Consider the following 18,981-nt stretch of genomic DNA (forward strand, 5'->3'; position numbering starts at 1 on the left):
GCCTACCGTCGAGGGTGGGCTATATGTGCATTCATCCGCCAATCCTCTGGAGAAAGGCGGGTCTTTAGGGGCTCTATCTCCAACGAGTTCGAACGAAGGATTGGAAAGGCGGATCCCCAAACCAGTACTAAGAGAGAAGCCTTGAAGATGAACGAGGTAAGGAGCCATTAAAGAGAGCTCCAGGAAACACGGGGCGGCACTGCGCTGACAGGCATATGTCTCAACCAATAAAATCTCGACACCCCATGACCCCGCCTTTTGACTCATAAACATCTAATCAGGTGAGTGATGGAGGCGGGTCAAAGTGAAACTTTAACCAGTACTACAAAAGTTCGGGACTTGAGTGGCAGGCCAGGCGAGGTCGTACAAGCCTTAGGAAGCCGCTACTGACCTTCGCCCCTCCCCCTGGATTTGGCGGGGGGCGGACTACTGCCCCGCCCTCTGTGACAAATTCGCCGGCGTAAAGGGAAATGCTTTTCTTAGGGAGCTGGATCCTGGGAATTTAAGTAACCTTCAAGTCAGAACTTCCTAATTTTTAGTGGGGCTTCAGACGACAGGAGTTTTGGAGGTGACTCGCGGTCTGAGGTTGTTTTTTGGTGGAGGGAGTCAATGGCAACTACATAAAGAGGTAGCTTGAAGACATTTTAGCCCTTTCCTGATAATTTTTCATATAGACAATTGATATTTTCTGAATCGCAGGTAAATGTAAATAAAAGAATCTTTAGTAAAGGGCTTTTCTGTTTGTGATAAGCAACAAAAAGGAAAAGTGGCGAGCTTAATGGAAAATGAAGCGTCAAGGCGAATTCCCCTGGAGTCCACTTCCAACCCATATTGCTACTCCTAAACCCTTCCTAGCTTGGAAATTCTATAACAGCCACTTCTTACGTCTTTGTACAGTGGTGTGTATTTGGAGGAGGGGGAGCTGCTGGTCCATGAGGAAAGTTAACTAGAAAATAAAGAGGCTTTAGGGCTGGGATTGTGGCTCAGGGTAGAGCGCTCGCCTACTATGAGTGAGGCACTGATATCGATCCTCAGCACTACATAAAAATACATAAATAAAAAAATATTGTGTACAACTAGAAAAAAAAAAAAACACAGAGGCTTTAGTTTCCCCAGCTGTAAAATGGGTGGGAAGGTAGCCCTGTATAAACACAGATTAGGAAAAAAGGTGTCTGAAATCAGTTATCACACATTCAGATTCTTTCCCACACCATTCTTTAAGTAAATCTTAAAGAGGAAGAAGATGAGCTATAAAACTAGGAACATTTCTTTTAATGAATTACAAACTAAATTACAAATAATGTTAATAGAGAAAGAGCACTCAAGGACAGGGTGGGAGATGAGAGACAAAATCATAAAAAGAAAAAGTACTTTTTTTAAACATTAAAATTACAAAACCCCAAGGTGCACACGGCAACAAATCCAGCCACTCTGACAAAAGACCAAAAAAAAAAAAAAAACCAACTATAACCTGATATATAAATATAATTGTTCATCCTTCTTTTAAAGAAATAATTTTTTCCCAATGCCCCCACTCAGGCACAATCCTGAAAAAGTACCAGCATTCTCCAAATGATATCTAGACCCTAACTTCACTCTTATGGGGTAAGAGACAACTTCCAAAGAAGATGGGAGCAGAGATCCCTGGCAAGAACTAAAATCATAAAAGGAAAAGAGAAATTCAAACATCTCACCTGCCTCATAAGGCCATGGTGAAGCAACAGGTCAGAGTGCAGCACAATCCCTGTCCCCTGGGCCTCCCAGACTCCTCTTGGCCCCTAGGAGGGGCAGACAAGGGGTCTATAGGCAATCATTTCTTCTGCTTCCCCAATGGGGCTCTGTCTTGAGTTTCCCAGCCTGTTAGGCAAGATGAAACACTAAAACTAGGGTATAAACTGATTGGATCTATTTTTTAACCTAATTCTTTAAAATAGATCCCTCCCCATGGTTTTGTTTTGCTTGGTTCTCAAACGTTCCAACTCTGCCTCCTGCTATCCTCTGGTCTTTACAAAAACAGTGGCAGCAGGAGGACTGGGGTCACTGGTCATCCCAAACGCAGGAAATAATATCTATGGGGCATTCAAAGATATTCAGAGATTGGGATGGCAAACCCCATGTGGGGAGAGAACAGTCAGTTTTGTTTTGTTTTGAAAACCAGCCCTCCTCAGCAATGACTAAAAAAAGAGAGAAAGGGTGGCAGAAGCTGAGTTAAGTGCATCTAATACTGAAACTTCTTTACATTTTCACTTATTCCTCCTCTCTACCTCTGGATGCCCAGAGCTGGTTGGATGAGAGGGGAAGGCAAGTGTTAAGGCACCCAGAAAAGATGAGAGGGCCCACCTGAGTCCAAATAGCCCAGAGTCAAGCCAGGTCAAACCCACACTGGAGGACAGAGTGAGACTGGGGGTGAGGGCTTGGGGAAGAACATCAGAGTCGAAGGTGGGGTACTGGCTTGGTCACATCTTGGAAGAATGGGTGAGCCAGAGCTGCTTTTGCTGAAATCCTCTTGTTGGGGTCGTAGTGCAGCATTTGCTAGAGGGAAAGATGTATGCTGACTTCAGTGATGTGACACTAGACTAAGTGGGCAGCAACACATTCTTAGAAATCAGGAGACCAGACTACTTTTACACAGGTTCTCATTTCCCTCCTCCCATATATATGAACCAGCATGCTGACACAGGGAAGCAAAGGACTAGGGAAAAGCTGAGGCCCAGCATTCAGGGTGTCAGCCTTCCTTCACCCTGGAAAAGCCCTTCCCTTAGGGAATGAATGAAGTGCCCACTCCCCATTCTTACCGATAACAAGCTTCGTCCATCTTCATCCAGGGGAGGCACAACTTTGCTAAAATCTTGCCGGGCCCATTTGGGGAAACTAGGCTTATAATCAGGCATAGAAGTAACTCCTGGCCAAACCACCTCATCTGGAGTCCCCAGAGTCCGAAAAATCCGGAAAAGCTGGTCAATCTCAGAATCTCCGGGGAATAGGGCCCTGCGGGTCACCTGAAAATGGGAAAAGAGGAAAAGCCAAGACCCACAATGGTGTCAGTCAAACTATCCCCTGTCAAAGGAGGTTCCCACAGGCAGTAGAAGGTCAGCAGGGCCCCATGACTCCCTCCCCAGGGCCTTTCATGGGGTCGGTCACACAGAGCCTGAGACAATGAAGTCCCTTCATCTGTCTCCTTTCCCCCTCCTTCCTTCCCCCAACCATGGCTTTGCAGATCCCCAAGGCTGGGTGGGGCTGGGAGGGGGTGAATGTCTGGGGTGCCACTGACGTGTAGCAAAGGGATCCCAAGCCACTCACGGGGTGTGGGGTAGACACTGCGGTCATCCCCCCTCCTTGTGATGCAGCCACTTCTAGATAGGAGCACAGCGGGCAGAGACTGTGTCTTCCATTTCTTCTGTGTTCCCCACAGCACTTAGCATGGTGCTGGGTACACACTAGGTGCTTAACAAATATTTGTTGATGAATTGAGAGAGGAATATGGGCAATTGTAAGGTAATGCACTGGGGGATAAATGCACATTATGTATGTTTATATGTGTGTGTGTGTGTGTGTGTATAATATTTATTTATAGACTAATGGTCTCTAAGCCACCAGTTATAACCCAGATAAAGGACCACAAAATGTCTTTGCTGATTTGAAGACTCAGCTTACTACACTGTTGTATTAAAGAGAATGGAAGAGCCCATGTAAGGCTGGGCCTCAAGGATCCTTCAATCTGAAAAGCCAGAGGTTGAGGGGGGACATGATTGAAGTCTGTAATTAAATGAAGGGTATAGATAAATACAGTTGGCTTCACTACCTTCTTGGCACCCTACAACAAAGTATACAGGGCAGGTGTGGTGGCACATGCCTGTAATCCCAGCTACTCAGGAGGCTGTGGCAGGAGGATCACAAATTTGAAGCCAGCCTCAGCAACAAGGTATATAAGCCAAAAGAAGGAAGCACCAAATGGAACTCATTCTTCCAAATATATGCAGACTAAAGCTAAAACAGCCTAACAACCACATAAATGATTTAGTTCACTTCAGTGATAAGAGATGTATACTAGATACTAAGTCTGTCTGAGGACATTCTAACTTTGTAGTTGATATCAAGGGCAACAGTCCTATCTCCCCAAATCCTGCCCCTGGTGCTGATCTGGTGAACTCTGTGACAAAAGGCCATAGTGCTGAGCCAAAAAATAATTCTGTTGTTGTTGCATGTGAGGAGGAGTAGGTGGGGTGAAACTTGGGCAAGCTTCCATACCATCTCTGCAAAGATACAGCCCAGGCTCCAGATGTCCACCGCTGTGGAGTAGTATTTGCATCCCAGAAGGATTTCCGGTGCCCGATACCATAGTGTTACCACCTAGGGGACAAGAATAGGAAGGAGAGGGATGGTTTATGGGACATGGAGATTCCCACATCTCAACTCCTCAACAAAACTCTGCTCTCAGCCTCTAAGTAGCTTCTTTCTCTCCTTTTGATTTCTAATAGAAATGACTACACACAAGTTCTTAGCCCAGAGTTAGCTTAGTCCATTACTCTAGGAACCACATTTTCTGAACCCCTATTTGAGACCTTCCTGAAAAACTCGAGACAAATGGTCATAATTTTAACAGTATGCCATCTAGCCATCTTGGCTTAAAATCTAAGCCCAATTTGCCTCAAATTATGACTTCTGTATATACCTAAGACTACTTAAGGTGTCAGAGATTCTTTCCATCTACCAAGAGAGAAATTGTTTGCCACATATTTTTAGTAACTTTGTGAATGCCCTTGTTAATACTTCCCAGGATGATCAGAGAGGAAATGTGTAGAGGGACTTACCTCATGGGTATAAGTACGAACAGGGACTCCAAAGGCTCTGGCTAATCCAAAGTCTGCTAGTTTGATGGCCCCCTCTGCATTGATAAGCAGATTCTGAGGTTTAAGGTCTCGGTGCAGGACCCGATGAGAATGGCAGAAAGCTAGGCCCTGAAGCAGCTGAAATAGATAGCTCTGAAAAAAGAGACATGAAGGATTGTGTTTTTTCCATCACAATGAGCAGGTCAGGGTTTGCTCTTTGCCCCCAAAACTCTACTTAAAACTATGTTATATCATAACTACACACTTAAAAGCTATTTCTTCCATTGTATTGTGAAGATAAAGACCAGGTCTTATGCCAGGTGCTGTGGCACATGCCCATAATATCAATGACTCTGGAGGCTAAGGCAGGAGGATTGCAAGTTCAAGGCCAACCTCAGCACCTTAGTAAAACCCTAAGTAAGTTAGTGAAATCCTGTTTCAAAATAAAAATTAAAAAGGGCTTGAAATGTAGCTTAATGTTAAAGCAGCCGTGGGTTCAATCCCCAGCACTCAAAAAAAAAAAAAAGACAAGGTCTTATTCAATTATGGATCCTTTTCTATACCCTAACACATTTAATAAATGTGTGATGAATAAATGTCTTTTGTTAGATTGAAAGAAAGTAGTTCCAGAAGTGAAGAACCCAGGCTTAAACAGACAATAGAGATTCACTAGCTATTTTTTCCACTAATAGGTGAAAGGGCTTTTTGGAGGAATCTACCAACTCCCATTTATCTCAGTTTCATCTGACCTCTCACCTGAGCTTCTGAGTTGCCTCACTAGAGTTTCAACTTTGATTCTTCAGCCCAACCCTAGGGTTAATGAATATAATGAGCAGGGAAAGAGACACAAAAGAAAGGGGGTTGGGGGTAGACTGGGAAGAAGGAGGCCAAGATAACAAATTATCATCCAGTCTGAATTGCCTACCTCTAGACCCCTAAAACATGTGCCCAATAGATGATGAGCATTACCTTGATGAGGGGAAGAGGAATGCCAGTGAGGGCAGAGGCATCCATGAATTTCTTAAGATCTTGGTGCAAAAATTCAAAAACCAGGTAGAGTTTATTTTCTGTGTGGATGACATCAAGCAGCCTGTGGAAGAGAAGGTCTGGAAAATGGAGGTGCAGCGGAGAGAAATGCCCAGGCTATCCAGAAAGAATTCATTCTCCTTCCTTGTTAGATCACCTCTCAGAACATACTTACTTGACAATATTAGGGTGGTTAAGTTCCTTGAGCAGAGAGATCTCACGGATGGCAGTACTAGGTACACCCTCAGTCTCACTTGGAGAGGTTGGAAAAGCAGAGATGGGAATATGGTTACAAATATTCCTTCTTCCCAATCTAGTCATTCCTTTCCCCCAAGGAGACACCACCCCAGTATCCCCTTGGAAAGTCAAAGAGGAAGGGTGCTGTAAGGAGGTAATTCTTGGGTAGTCAGGGTGTGGCTTTCAGACAGACACATTAGGGTCATTATTTCCTTTTTTCCAGGGGTAAGTAAGTAAAGGCTCCTGGTGAAGGTGAAGCAAAGAAAAGGAAATTAAAAAAAAAAAAAAAAGAGTAGCACCCAGTCTCCCCAGAGGGGCCAGCGAGATTCAACTGCCATTCTTTTGAAAGAGAGAGAGAATTCTAAGATGAGGGTGGGGTTGGGGCAGTGAGGCCAGCTGCTCATTCAGAAAAGTGTTCTTTACTGGTTTCCACATAACCCAAATCCATGGAAAGTCCTTGACTCAATCCCAGAGGCCTCCTTTCTTTTCCCGAGTCTCTCTTACTGCACTTTTGGAGACTTCAGTGGGCTCAGTATGGGAAGGAAGTTTTCCATGGATTCTACACTACCCTACACTCTGCTCAGGGGAACCCTCTACTACCCGCAACCCACCCCTTCACTTCAAAAGAAGTCCCTCCCTGCTACCTTCCGGTCCCTGGACGGCTACTCGCCTGGTGGGGGTGGGGCTGGGGGTGGGGGTGGGGGTGGGGGTGGGGGTGGGGTGGGGGGGGGGGACAGTCAAGGAGCTCCCTAGTTAGGAGTCCCGGTTACAGAGGCCACTCACGTGTCCAGGCGGATTTTCTTAAGCGCCACCACTTCTCCCGTTAACTTGTTTTTGGCTTTGTACACAACTCCGTACGTGCCCTCTCCGATTTTTTCCACCTTTTGGAAGTTCTCCATGAAGCGCCAGCGAGTAGGGTCGCCCGGCCCTGGAGCGGGGGCCTGGGAACCCTGCAGAAAGCGGGCCCCAACTCTCGGAGGCGGAGGAGGGGGAAACAGCTCAGCACCGTGGCCCCAGGTCGGGATGGAACGCAGTCTACGTCTGGCTCTTGTCAATTTGTCCAACTTGAAACAATGTTGCCGCCTCCCCCACCAGTTCCCGACCGCCACCAGAGGCCCCTCCCCTCCTTCCCGCGTTTCCCTGGCTCCGCCCCCTGCCCTTCCAATTGGTGGACGTCAGAGGGGACCCGGCGAGCCCGGCGAGCCCAGCTCTCCTCGCGGTGAAAGACATCGCCCGCTGCAAGTTTGATTCTGAGAGGCGAGACTAAGTTTCCTCCTCTGTGAGGCGGCGAACGTCTTTTCCCAAGTTCCTGCTTAGGACTCGAGTGTCCTGTGTCTCTAGTCTGTAGGAATTCCCTGATCTTTAAATCAGTACTTTCACTGCCTTTTGGGAAAATGGGTATCGAACTGAAATTAAATTTCTCTCGGCCCAGGGAGCCTACTTTGAAAAGCAGAAAGCCGGGAATCTTAAGGGGTTCATGAGCCTCAGAGGTGTTGTTGCCTCCGCCTCTCAGCCTACCCTGATACTGTCTCTCTGCTTTTGGATGCAAAGGTTCTATTTCAGTGTTTTTGAAAGTTCTTGGTTTGACGCAACTTATTGATTCACTCTCTGAATTGTGTGTGACGGGTGTGTGTTATATAGTTATCTATCGGTCCCCTCTTTCTCGGGTGATGGAGTGTTGACAAGGTGAGAGTGACACAGTAAAACCAGAAACTGTCATTGAGTAGCCTGATGGGAAAGGAATGTCTAGGGACCCGGATCCCTCATCAGTTCTGACTCTCTCCAGTCTTTTCGCTCCTCCCACACCACTCCTAGAGGGAGAGGAGGAAGGGCTATGTAAATGAGCACTCTTTTCTTATATAGGGTTTTTTTCCAGTCCCCCAGCGCCTTTGGTTGCTGAAGGGAAGAACAGGATGGATGTGGTGTTGAGAAGGTGCTTTCTCCATTTGTGTGTGCTAAGTGCTCTGCTGGCTGTGGGGGCCACAGAAGGTGAGTGTGGGTGTATGGACAGGAGCAGGTGTTGATTAGGGATTGAACACCTGTTCTGGTTTTCCCGCTCTTAATGTGAGATACCAGTAATATTTCAGGCTTCTCCCACCTGTTTGATTTAGTGAGATTATGGGCACTGGCTCCCTCCCTACATGGAAAATTGGGATTGAACATGAAAATAATCCTGTCTGCTTGGAGGGGCAAAAGGATAGTGGGTCTTTGTGGTGCTAAATCTGAGGACCCGCAGGCAGTGAGCTGGAGCTGGGACTCCACAAGGGTGAAAAGATCTTTCAGGTAATGTCTCAGGTACTTGGGGGTAGAGGATTTAAAGTGGGGAGTGACAGAATATGGTGTTGGATAAGAAGGCTAAAGAGGTACAATGATCCCCATCTTGGGATGGGGATGGGTGAACACAGCCTAGATCTTTTGTTCTGGGGTTGGGAGAAACAGGCAGAGGGGGGGGTCTCAGCTGAGCATCACATGAATAGGCTCTGGGGGATTGGATCCTCGTGACAGGAGCAAGGGGTGGTGATGGTGGTGGTGGTGAGAGGGTCTGGAATGTCCCGTGCTGCTCTGAGGAGGGAGGGTTGGAACTGGAGAAAGAATGGCGCATCTCATGACTTCTCTTGCTCTACTGGTGGGAAACTCAGTGAAATGATTCCAGATCATCCCCCAGAAGAATCATCAAGGTTTCCAGTGTGCATTAGAAATGGGGTGAGGAGCCAGGCATGGTGGTATATGCCTATAATTCCAGCAACTCAGGAGGCTGAGGCAGAAGTTTGTAAGTTCAAAGCCAGTCTCAGTAATTTAGTGAGGCCCTAAGCAACTTAGGGAATCCCTGTTTCAAATAAAAATAAAAAGGACTAGGGATATGACTCAGTGGTTCAAACCCTCGTACCAAAAAAGAAAGAAATGGAGTGAGGATAAAAAGGTGTGGTGGTGCATGCTATAATCCCAGCTACTTGAGAGGCTGAAGCAGGAGGATAGCAAGTTTGAGGCCAGCCTCAACAACTTGGTGGAATTCTATTTCAAAATAAAATAAAGCCCTTCCTTTTGGCCTGAACTGCCATCTTCCAGTAATTTGCCAAAATGATGAACACAAAGGGAAAGAGGAGAGGAACATGATGTCTGTTCTCTAGACCTTTTAGAAAAGATGGAATTTTTTCTGTGGCCATATATATGCGAATCTACAAGAAGGATGATATTATAGACATTAGGGAATGGGTACTGTTCAAAAAGGAATGTCCCACAAATGTTAGCATGGCAAAACTGGGAAAGTTTACAGTGTTATCCAGCATGCCGTTGGCATTGTTGTGAATAAGCAAGTTAAGAGCAAGATTCTTGCTTAGAGAATTAATGTGCATATTGAGCACATTAAGCACTCTAAGAGCCGAGACACCTTCCTGAAATATGTAAAAGAAAATTATCAGAAAAAGAAGGAAGCCAAAGAGAAAGGTACCTGGGTTCAGCTGAAGTGCCAGCCTGCTCCACCCAGAGAAATATATTTTGTCAGAACAAATGGAAAGAATCCTGAGCTGCTGGAACCTATTACCTATGAATTCATGGCATAAGAAATGTAAAATAAATAAATAAAGACTACAAAAATGATTTTCTTAATTGGGAAAAAAAGAAATAAAAAGATCGGGAGATATAGATCAATGGTAAAGCCATGGGTTCCAGAAAAAGAGGGAAAAAAAAGGAGGAAAAGAAATGAGGTGAGGGTGGTTTTTGCTATGCTGAAATGTATATATCATATCCCAACCTCTCTTTCTCTGTCTAGATCCCAATTTCACAGACTTCTAGGAAGTTTTCCTTGATTGGCTTTCCTCATTTGTGCTGCACTTTCAAGTCTTTTTCTTTCACTGTGTTTCTTAATGTTTTCTGAAAACATTCTGTTCACATCCATTCACCTAAGCTCTTAAAAGATCATGCTTACATATTGAATTCTGATTTTTTTTTAAATCATAAGAATAGGCTGAGGATGGAGCTCAGCATCAGAACTGTGATTAGCAGGTGAGAGGCTCTGGGTTCAATCCCATCTCCCACCACAACCAAAAAAAAAAGCAAACATTTTTCTAGATATTCATGAAATTTTATATGGACTGCTATTTATCTTATAGTTTTTTCCTAGTGTGAAAAGACATTGTGCTTATGCAGGAAAGTGTTTTTTTTTAAGTCCATAGGGTTGGGGCTGGGGTTGGGGCTCAGCAGTAGAGTGCTGACCTAGCATGTGTGTGAGTCTCTGGGTTCAATCCTCAGCACCACATAAAAATAACTAAAATAAAGGTATTGTGTCCAACCAACTACAACTAAAAAATAAATATTAAAAAAAAGTCCATAGGGTTAACATAACCCTTAGAGTCACTTTTAAATATCTTAGCCAAAAACAAAAATAACAATGAAGCTGAGCGCAGTGGCCCATACATGTAAATCCTAGCATCTCTGGAGGCTGAGGCAGGAGGCTTGAAAGTTCAAAGCCAGCCTCAGCAACCTAGCAAGGTCATAAGCAACTCAGAGAGAACTTTTCTCTAAATAAAATATTAAAAAGGGCTAGAGGTGTGGCTCAGTGGTTAAGTGCCTCTGGGTTCAATCCCCCAATACCTAAAAAAAAAAAAAAAAAAAAAATCAATAAGGATAAAGCAAATACAGCAAAATGTTGATAGCTGTTGGATCTAGGTGAGGGTATATGAAGGCCCAACATATTCTTTTTTTTCCCCTCAGACCTCTCTCTTGGTCAGTTACAATAATTTTGCTGCTCTGTCCCTACCCCGAACTTCTGCCTACTTCTCAACCATCCCCTGCTTGCTATAGTGATCTTTCTAAAATACTAATACAATTGTGTTTTAAAAGGTTTCAAAGCTTCATATGAAAATTATAGTTTTTCAATTTTGATCCCAGTTCCAGTTCTGATACTCTGTCTCCAATGAAGTTGACTTGGAAGAGTTACTTCCTTTCTTGAGTTAACTGATGATTCAAAACTTGGTTTTCTTTTTAGTGTATAACCCAAAAGTTGAACCACAACTGCAGTTTTGTATTAAAAAATGGAATATATTTAAAACCAGATTTATCATGTAGTACAATATTTTAAATAACTGTAAGAACTTCTTTGTTATTTAAAAAAAAAAAAAAAAAGCTTTCAAAGGGTTGTTGGGCACAGCAGCACATGCCTATAATCCAAGCAATTCAGGAGGCTAAGGAAGGAGGATCACAAGTTCATGGCCAGCTTCAGTAATTTATTGATGCCCTAAGCAACTTAGAGACAGCCTGTCTCAAAATAAAAATAAAAAATAATAAAAAGTAAAAGCTTTTGAAGGGTAAATTTTATGGTACATGATTAAATCTCAATTTAAAAAAAAATAGCTTCAAAGGTGGCTTGCCTACAGGATAAAGGCCAAACCCCCAAGTGTGACACTCAAAGTCCCCACCCCATCTTCTCAGCCATAGTGTGCAACAACACAATGCTAGTAGTCCCCTAGCATGTCAAGTGCTTCCATGCCTCCATGTGCTAGTCCTGGGGCAGCTCCTCATTTAATGTACTCATTTAATTCCACAAGAGTACTTCCCCAATGTACTCTTGTGGAATTAGTCTGTTTAGTTTCTCATTTTGTTACACTATATGGTATGTCTGTTATGGTACGCATTAAACAGTTCCTTGAATTATAATAATGTGTGTATATGCTCATTTCTTATACTCAACTTTGAATCCCTTCAGAGCCTTATTATTCTTAAGTCTTTTGTGCCTAAAATAGTGCCTAATACGTGATGGGTATTCAGTAAATTAAAATGCCTTTGAATGTGAGAATGAGTGGAGTGACATGAATGGAGTGTTAGCCTTGAAAAGGAACTGATTGAGGATCCTAGAGTCCTCATGGCACATTCCTTTTAGGACCCAGAAACCAGGACTGGCTTGGAGTCTTGAGGCAGCTCAGAACAAAAGCCTGGAACAGACAGCTGTATCCAGAGTGGACAGAAGTCCAGAGGCCTGACTGCTGGAAAGGTGGGAAATTGAAAGTTCTGGGGAGAATATGGTGAGAATAGGATGGGGAGGAATGGAAGAACTTGGGTGAATCCACCTTGGGAAGACAGGAAGGGGAAAGATAAATGGGAAAAGGAAGCCACAGAGTCCTCACTAATGCAACTTCGCTTCCCAGGTGGCCAGGTGGCCCTGGAGCTCAGTAATGATGGGCCTACACTGATTGGTGCAAATACCTCCTTCTCTATTGCCCTGCACTTCCCTGAAAGCCAAAAGGTACTGCCAGATGGGCAGGTTATCTGGGCCAACAACACCATCATCAATGGTAAGTACAACCCTACTTCAGACCCTTATTCCTAGGGCTCAAATTCCCTGATGTCTCCAGTGAGCTTCAAGAATGTCCCATTCCTGCTCTAATATTTATTTATTTGTTTGCTTATTCAGAGTGGTTCTGGGAATTGAGCCAGGAGCACCTCTGAGCTATATCCTCAGCCATTTTATTTTATGACAAAGTCTTGCTAAATTGCCCAGCCTGGCCTTGAACTTGTGATCCTCTTACCTCTCCCAAGTCTCTGGAATTATAGATTTGCAATACTGAACTCAGCCTCCTTTTATTTTTTAAACAAATTACATATGTGATACAAATTCATTATAGTAGTATTAGAAAACATGGATAAAGCAAAAAGTAAAGAAAATTATAATTCCCAAACTGAGGGACAGCAGAATCCAGAAGTTGGGCAGACCTAGTTTTCAGTTTGTAACTAGTTTGTGTTCTAGACTAGTAACTTAACTGTTTTGTGCTTCCATATCCTTATCCATATAAGGGGGTGGTACCTTTCCTGAAAGGTGTTGTAAGAATAAAAATGTGATATTATATGAAGAACTCAGTATTAGGTTTCTCTAGCCTACAGGAAAGGCTCAAAAAATGTTAGCTGATACTGTTTTTTTTTTTTTATTTCACTGATTAGAGAAAATCACCATAAACATTTTGATATATGGCTTTCCAGTCTTTTTTTTTTTTTTTTTCATACCAGGGATTGAACCTAGGGGTACTTAACCACTGAGCTATATCCCTAGCCCTATTTTGTATTTTATTTAGAGATAAGGTCTCACTGAGTTCTTAGGGCCTCGCTAAATTGTTGAGACTGGCTTTGAACTTGTGATCCTCCTGTCTCAGTCTCCTGAGCTGCTGGGATTATAGACATGTGCCACCATGCCCAGCACAGTCTCTTTCTTATGTATGTGTGTGAATGTGTGTATATAAGTGAATTTTAAATTGTAGTGTACACATACCCCCAGCCCCAACTACAAGCCCAAATGGGTTATACCATAGAGATTGTACTTTCTAGCTATTATTACTAGAGCCCCTCTCTGATACCCTAGGAGCTATTATAGGGGTTTTGATGTATACAGCAGAATGCTAGGGCCAGTGGCGCATGCCTGAAATCCTGGGGACTCCAGAAGCCAAGGTAGGAGGCTTGCAAGTTCAAGGCCAGCCTTAAAATTAAAACTAAAAAGGGCTGTGGATGTAACTCAGTGGTAAAGTGCCCCTGGGTCCAATCCCCAGTACTGGGGGAAAAAAAAGAATGCTAGGGTTGAGGGTGACTGTATTTACATTTTAGGGAGTCAGGTGTGGGGAGGAGAACCAGTGTATCCCCAGGAACCTGACGATGCCTGCATCTTCCCTGATGGTGGACCCTGCCCATCTGGCCCTTGGTCTCAAAGAAGAAGATTTGTTTATGTCTGGAAGACCTGGGGTGAGAGTTTCCCTTCTCTGACCTGTCTCTACATACTTATATTTTCTTCTTCTTACATGTTCACCTTTCTTTTTGGCCTCAGCCCTTAACTTTTGTGATTTCCCCTAATCCTCATTTCCCCCCCATGGCTATTTCTTCATTCATAGCACCTAACTCCCTTTCAATTCTTTTTCTTGGAGATGGGGGGTGCTGGGGATCAAACCCAGGGCCTTGTATACACCATGCACTATTGATCTATAGCCCCAGCCAACGCAGGCAACCCTTTCTCAATTATAGTCCCACTCCATGAAATGCCCTCTCACACACAATAGAACCCTTTCTCTGCCCCGTTATGTCATAGCCTTCCGAACACCCTTTGAAGTAATCATCCTTAATATATCTCCTGATGTTCTTTCTCTGGTATTCTTTTTCATATCCTGCTCCAGTTCCCTCTGACCAGTAGCATCTCCCTTTCTGATTTTCTTTTCAAAAACCTCAGGCCAATACTGGCAAGTCTTGGGGGGTCCAGTGTCCAGGCTGAGTATTGGGACAGAACAGGCAATGCTGGGCACACACACCATGGAAGTGACTGTCTACCATCACCGTGGATCCCAGAGCTACGTGCCCCTTGCTCGCTCCAGCTCAGCCTTCACCATTACTGGTAAGGGTCTAGGAATTGGCAAAGCCAGCAATAGAGCAGGAGAATATGGAGAGGCTTGGGTGGACTGGAGGGAAGAGAGGAAATGGTGTGCTACCTTCAAGGGGCAGGGCCAGGAAGACCTTAGCAGAGGAATGTGGGGTTTAGAACCAGTGAATTGTCAGATACTACCAGCTTCTGGGTTAGATGGTATGGCTATGAAAGGAGAAGCTCTGGCCCAGGTTTGGTTCTCACCTTTTCTGGCTCCAATCCCAGACCAGGTACCTTTCTCCGTGAGCGTGTCCCAACTACAAGCCTTGGATGGAGGGAACAAACACTTCCTGAGGAAGCAACCTCTGACCTTTTCTCTTCAGCTCCATGACCCCAGTGGCTATTTGAAGGGGGCTGACCTCTCTTATACATGGAACTTTGGAGATGGTACTGGGACTCTGATCTCTCGGGCACTTGTGGTCACTCATACTTACCTGGAGTCTGGCCCCGTCACTGCTCAGGTGGTGCTGCAGGCTGCCATTCCTCTTACCTCCTGTGGCTCTTCCCCACTTCCAGCCACAACAGATGGGAATATGTCAACTGCAGAGGTTCCTAGCACCACAGTTGGGCAAGTGCCTACTGCAGAAGTTATAGGTACTACACCCAATCAGGTACCAACTACAGAGCCGTCTGGAACCACAGCTGTGCAGGTGCAAACCACAGAAGTCATAAATGCCACATCTGTGCAAATGCCAACTGCAGAGGGAACAAGTACTACACTGCAGCAGCTACCAACCTCAGAGGTCATAGATACCACACTTGCAGAGGTGTCAACTACAGAGGTTATAGATACTACACCTGTAAAGATGCCAACTGCAGAGCCCTCTACAAAGGTGACAGCTATAGAGTTGGTGGAGACCACAGCTGAAAAGATACCAACCCCTGAGCCTGAGGGTCCAGATGCTAGCCCATTCATGTCTACAGAAGGTACTACAGGTAAGAGGACCAGTGCAGGGTTGAGGTTGTGGCCCAGTGGTAGAGTATGTGCTTAGCACATGTGAGGCCCTGGGTTCAATCCTCAGCACCACATAAAAAGATAAATAAATAAAAATAAAAGGGGGCTGGGGCCGGGCATAGTGGTGCACACTTGTAATCCCAGTGGCTCAGGAGGCTGAGGCAGGAGGATCTCAAGTTCAAAGCCAGACTCAACAAGAGCACTAAGCAACTCAGTGAGATCATGTCTCTAAATAAAATTCAAAATGAGGCTGGGAATGTGCCTCAGTGGTCAAGTGCCCCTGAGTTCAATCCTCAGTACCAAAAAAAAAAAGGGGGGGTGGTGCTTGAGTGGTAGAGTGCTTGCCTAGCATGTGTGATGCACTGAGTTCGATCCTCAGCACCACATAAAAAATAAATAAATAAAATAAAAATATGTGTCCATCTACAACAACAACAAAAAATTATTTTAAAAAAAGCGGGGGGCTGGGGATGTGGCTCAAGGGGTAGCGCGCTCACCTGGCATGCGTGCGGCCCGGGTTCGATCCTCAGCACCACATACAAACAATGATGCTGTGTCCGCCCATAACTAAAAAAATAAATATTAAAAAAAAAAAAAGGGTATTGGGCTCAAGTGGTAGCGCACTCGCCTGGCATGCGTGTGGCCCAGGTTCGATCTTCAGCACCACATACAAACAAAGATGCTGTGTCCGCCGAAAACTAAAAAAATAAATATTAAAAAATTTTTAAAAAGGGTATTGTGTCCATCTACAGATAGATAGATAGATATCTAGATAGATAGATAGATAAAGCGGGGGAGGAAGAGAGAGAGGAGACACACACACACACACACACACCAGTGTGCATGAGGTTCATTGAGAAGGGATATTTCTTACTTCTCTACTCTGAAAGTCTTACCCAGATGTTATCTAATCCTGTTTAACACTGTGATCTCCTCAGAGTTCTTACTAGCTCTAAAGCCCTCAAGCGTCTCTTGACATGCAAGAGATTTGGAGTTCAGTTATCTGGGGTCTTCCCCAGTATATGAGGAGAGAGCTTGTTGCTTTTCTACCCCTGAGAACAGCTGGGAAGGCCAGGGAACAGACTGTGATCATTTACATATTTATATCACATTTTCTGTTCAAGCATAAATGCACAGAAATCTTTCTCAGATTCTAAGACTCTGATCCTACCATTTTCCACTCCTAGATTCTTGTCCCAAAGTGAAAACAGAAGGGATGAGTTAGTGATGTTTAAATGAGCTACATCAAGTATCTAGCCTAGGACCTAGCGTAATGTGGGGTATGATAAATATTTGGGAGACTTTTTGAAAACTACAACTCTTGCCTCTAACCTTGTGACTCTAAGGCAGTAATTTTCTTCTTCTGGGCTTCAGTTTATTTATCTATAAAATTATATTTCTGCTGGGTGCAGTGGTGCAAGCCTATAATCCCAGCGGCTCAGGAGGCTGAGGCAGGAGGATTGCAAGTTCAAAGCCAGCCTCAGCAACAGCGAGATGCTAAGCAACTCAGTGAGACCCTGATTCTAAATAAAATACAATATAGGGCTGGGGATGTAACTCAGTGGTTGAGTGCCCCTAAATTCAATCCCAAGTACCCCCAAAAAAAGATATTTCCAAGATCTTGTCTGACTTAAAGCCAGTAATTTCAGGATCCAGTAGCTCTACTTGGGAAAATGTCTGCTTGGCCTCTTCCTCCAAGTGAGTCTTCTTATCTGTCTCTTAACCTTGCCTCCTCAATCCTCTCCTGCCAGGGTCCCTGAGCCCTCCGCTGGATGGCACAGATACCTTAATGCTGGTGAAGAGACAAGTCCCCTTGGATTGTGTTCTATATCGATATGGTTCCTATTCTCTCACCCTGGATATTGTCCGTAAGTCTTGCTTACCCTGGGGGTTGATGAAGAAAGGTATATGCTGCCCAGTACCATCAAGTGGGAGCATACCTTGAGAGGAATTATTTACCCAGACAGAAAGAATGCCCCAATGACAGGGTCCTCCTTTGAAGACAAAGGGATGGGATTGGGAGAGTAGCCCTACGGCTTTCCTCTCTATGGACCTGCAGAAGGAATCCCAACTTATACCTTGCAATTCTACAGAGGGCATTGAGAATGCTGAGATCCTGCAGGCCGTACCATCCAGTGAAGGGGATGCATTTGAGCTGACTGTGTCCTGCCAAGGCGGGTGAGTATCCTGATGATTGCTCTGATGATTCTTGAGTTGACCATTGATCTCTGGAGTCATGTCCCTTCCAAGATCCCCTGATGCAAGATGATCCTTATTCTAGGCTGCCCAAGGAAGCCTGTTTGGATATTTCATCACCAGGGTGCCAGCCTCCAGCCCAACGTCTGTGCCAGCCTGTGCCACCAAGTCCAGCCTGCCAGGTGGTTCTGCACCAGGTACTAAAGGGCGGCTCAGGGACCTACTGCCTCAATGTGTCCTTGGCTGATGCCAACAGCCTGGCAGTGGCCAGCACCCAGCTTATCATGCCTGGTACGTATTTAGATATAAGATAGGATGAAGGGGAATGGGCAGAGGCCAGAAGGGAGGGAGAAGACACTGTATGAAGCAGTGCCTGGGATTCTGTTCACAGGTCAAGAAGCAGGCCTTGGGCAGGTTCCCCTGCTTGTGGGTATCTTGCTGGTGTTGATGGCTGTGGTCCTTGCATCTCTGATATATAGGTGAGAACCCCACCATCTAGCCCAGACCCGCAATCCTTTATTACACCTCTTCCTCTTCCTTAAGGGGAAAATGAACTACCATTCCCTTTGAGGAAGCATGGTGTCTAGGAAAGAGTCCAGGAATATAAGTTAGAAAGACCTAGGCTGCAGTCTTTCTTGTGGGATACTGGGGAAATAGCTTAAAATTTCTGAGCCTCTGAGATATAAGAAAAACAATGCCTTCCCTGTGGGACTGTTGTCAGGATTAGAAACAATGTGAGTAAACCACCTGGCAAGAGTGCACCAATTGAGGACATTGATAACTGTTGTTAATATTCTATGTGTAGCACTTTTGAGAGGGGCAGATCCCCAGGCCAAGGTCTTCAAAGCAGGGAAGTTTATAGGTAAAGGAGAGAGGTTACCATAGAAATAAGAGACGATGAATCCTGGAGTTGGGAAGAAGGGAAAGGAGCTAGAATTAAGGCCAAGCATGGGATATGGGTGTGTCCCTTCTTTGGAGAAGCACAGATAATTGGCCTTTGTCCATTGCTAACCATTTCCCCCCCCTTCTCTCAATATCAGGCGCAGATTTATGAAGCAGGGCTCAGCTCTCCCCATTTCCCAGCTGCCACACAGTAGCACTCACTGGCTACGTCTGCCCAGGGTCCTCCGTGCTTGCCCCACTGGTGAGAACAGTCCACTTCTCAGTGGGCAGCAGGTCTGAGTACTCTCATATGATGATATGATTCTCCTGGGGTTGACAGGAATGCCTGTCTTTTCTGCAGTCTTTCCTTGGAGACCACCATTACCTGAAATAAATACTTGGAACTTGGTGCTGTTTTTCTTGCTTTCTTGAGATCAGTCTTTTAAGGCATGAAGGTGGAAAAGAAGGAG

The 18,981-nt window shown here is 44.8% G+C and overlaps 2 protein-coding genes and 1 pseudogene across 3 annotated transcripts; 2 read left to right on the forward strand and 1 right to left on the reverse strand.

The window, feature by feature from the left end:
- The first annotated feature begins 103 nt into the window (after nt 1-103).
- On the forward strand, nt 104-18,919 carry Pmel (premelanosome protein). Its single transcript, XM_027927007.1, has 12 exons — nt 104-156; nt 7,969-8,081; nt 11,968-12,078; nt 12,233-12,379; nt 13,677-13,811; nt 14,290-14,451; nt 14,704-15,414; nt 17,185-17,301; nt 17,527-17,611; nt 17,715-17,920; nt 18,021-18,108; nt 18,670-18,919. Exons 2-12 carry the CDS (start codon nt 8,006-8,008, stop codon nt 18,809-18,811), a joined length of 1,980 nt encoding a protein of 659 aa, XP_027782808.1. The 5' UTR covers nt 104-156; nt 7,969-8,005; the 3' UTR covers nt 18,812-18,919.
- Nucleotides 1,245-7,203, reverse strand: Cdk2 (cyclin dependent kinase 2). 2 transcript variants are annotated; one of them, XM_027927020.2, is made up of 8 exons: nt 6,876-7,203; nt 6,031-6,108; nt 5,799-5,919; nt 4,812-4,982; nt 4,249-4,350; nt 3,301-3,444; nt 2,796-2,999; nt 1,245-2,532 (listed from the first exon to the last, which is right to left on the reverse strand). In XM_027927020.2, exons 1-8 carry the CDS (start codon nt 6,989-6,991, stop codon nt 2,428-2,430), a joined length of 1,041 nt encoding a protein of 346 aa, XP_027782821.1. In that variant the 5' UTR covers nt 6,992-7,203; the 3' UTR covers nt 1,245-2,427. The 2 variants fall into 2 exon arrangements, with proteins under 2 accessions (XP_027782821.1, XP_027782830.1); XM_027927029.2 differs by lacking the exon at nt 3,301-3,444.
- Nucleotides 9,168-9,652, forward strand: LOC114085768 (large ribosomal subunit protein eL21-like; annotated as a pseudogene).
- Nucleotides 18,920-18,981: the final 62 nt, after the last annotated feature.

This window comes from Marmota flaviventris, chromosome 3 (genome assembly GCF_047511675.1).
Source record: "Marmota flaviventris isolate mMarFla1 chromosome 3, mMarFla1.hap1, whole genome shotgun sequence".
Lineage (NCBI taxonomy): Eukaryota > Metazoa > Chordata > Mammalia > Rodentia > Sciuridae > Marmota > Marmota flaviventris.

Bases quoted from the DNA above. Each gene is read 5' to 3' on its own strand.
- Pmel (XM_027927007.1), top strand. From the start codon at position 8,006: ATGGATGTGGTGTTGAGAAGGTGCTTTCTCCATTTGTGTGTGCTAAGT. The intron at 12,079-12,232 runs GTGGGAAATTGA...TTCGCTTCCCAG, and splicing joins GAGGCCTGACTGCTGGAAAG to GTGGCCAGGTGGCCCTGGAG. The intron at 17,302-17,526 runs GTAAGTCTTGCT...GCAATTCTACAG, and splicing joins TCTCACCCTGGATATTGTCC to AGGGCATTGAGAATGCTGAG.
- Cdk2 (XM_027927020.2), bottom strand. From the start codon at position 6,991: ATGGAGAACTTCCAAAAGGTGGAAAAAATCGGAGAGGGCACGTACGGA. The intron at 6,109-6,875 runs GTGAGTGGCCTC...AACCTCTCCAAG, and splicing joins AAGAAAATCCGCCTGGACAC to TGAGACTGAGGGTGTACCTA. The intron at 5,920-6,030 runs GTAAGTATGTTC...TCTCTTCCACAG, and splicing joins AACCACCCTAATATTGTCAA to GCTGCTTGATGTCATCCACA.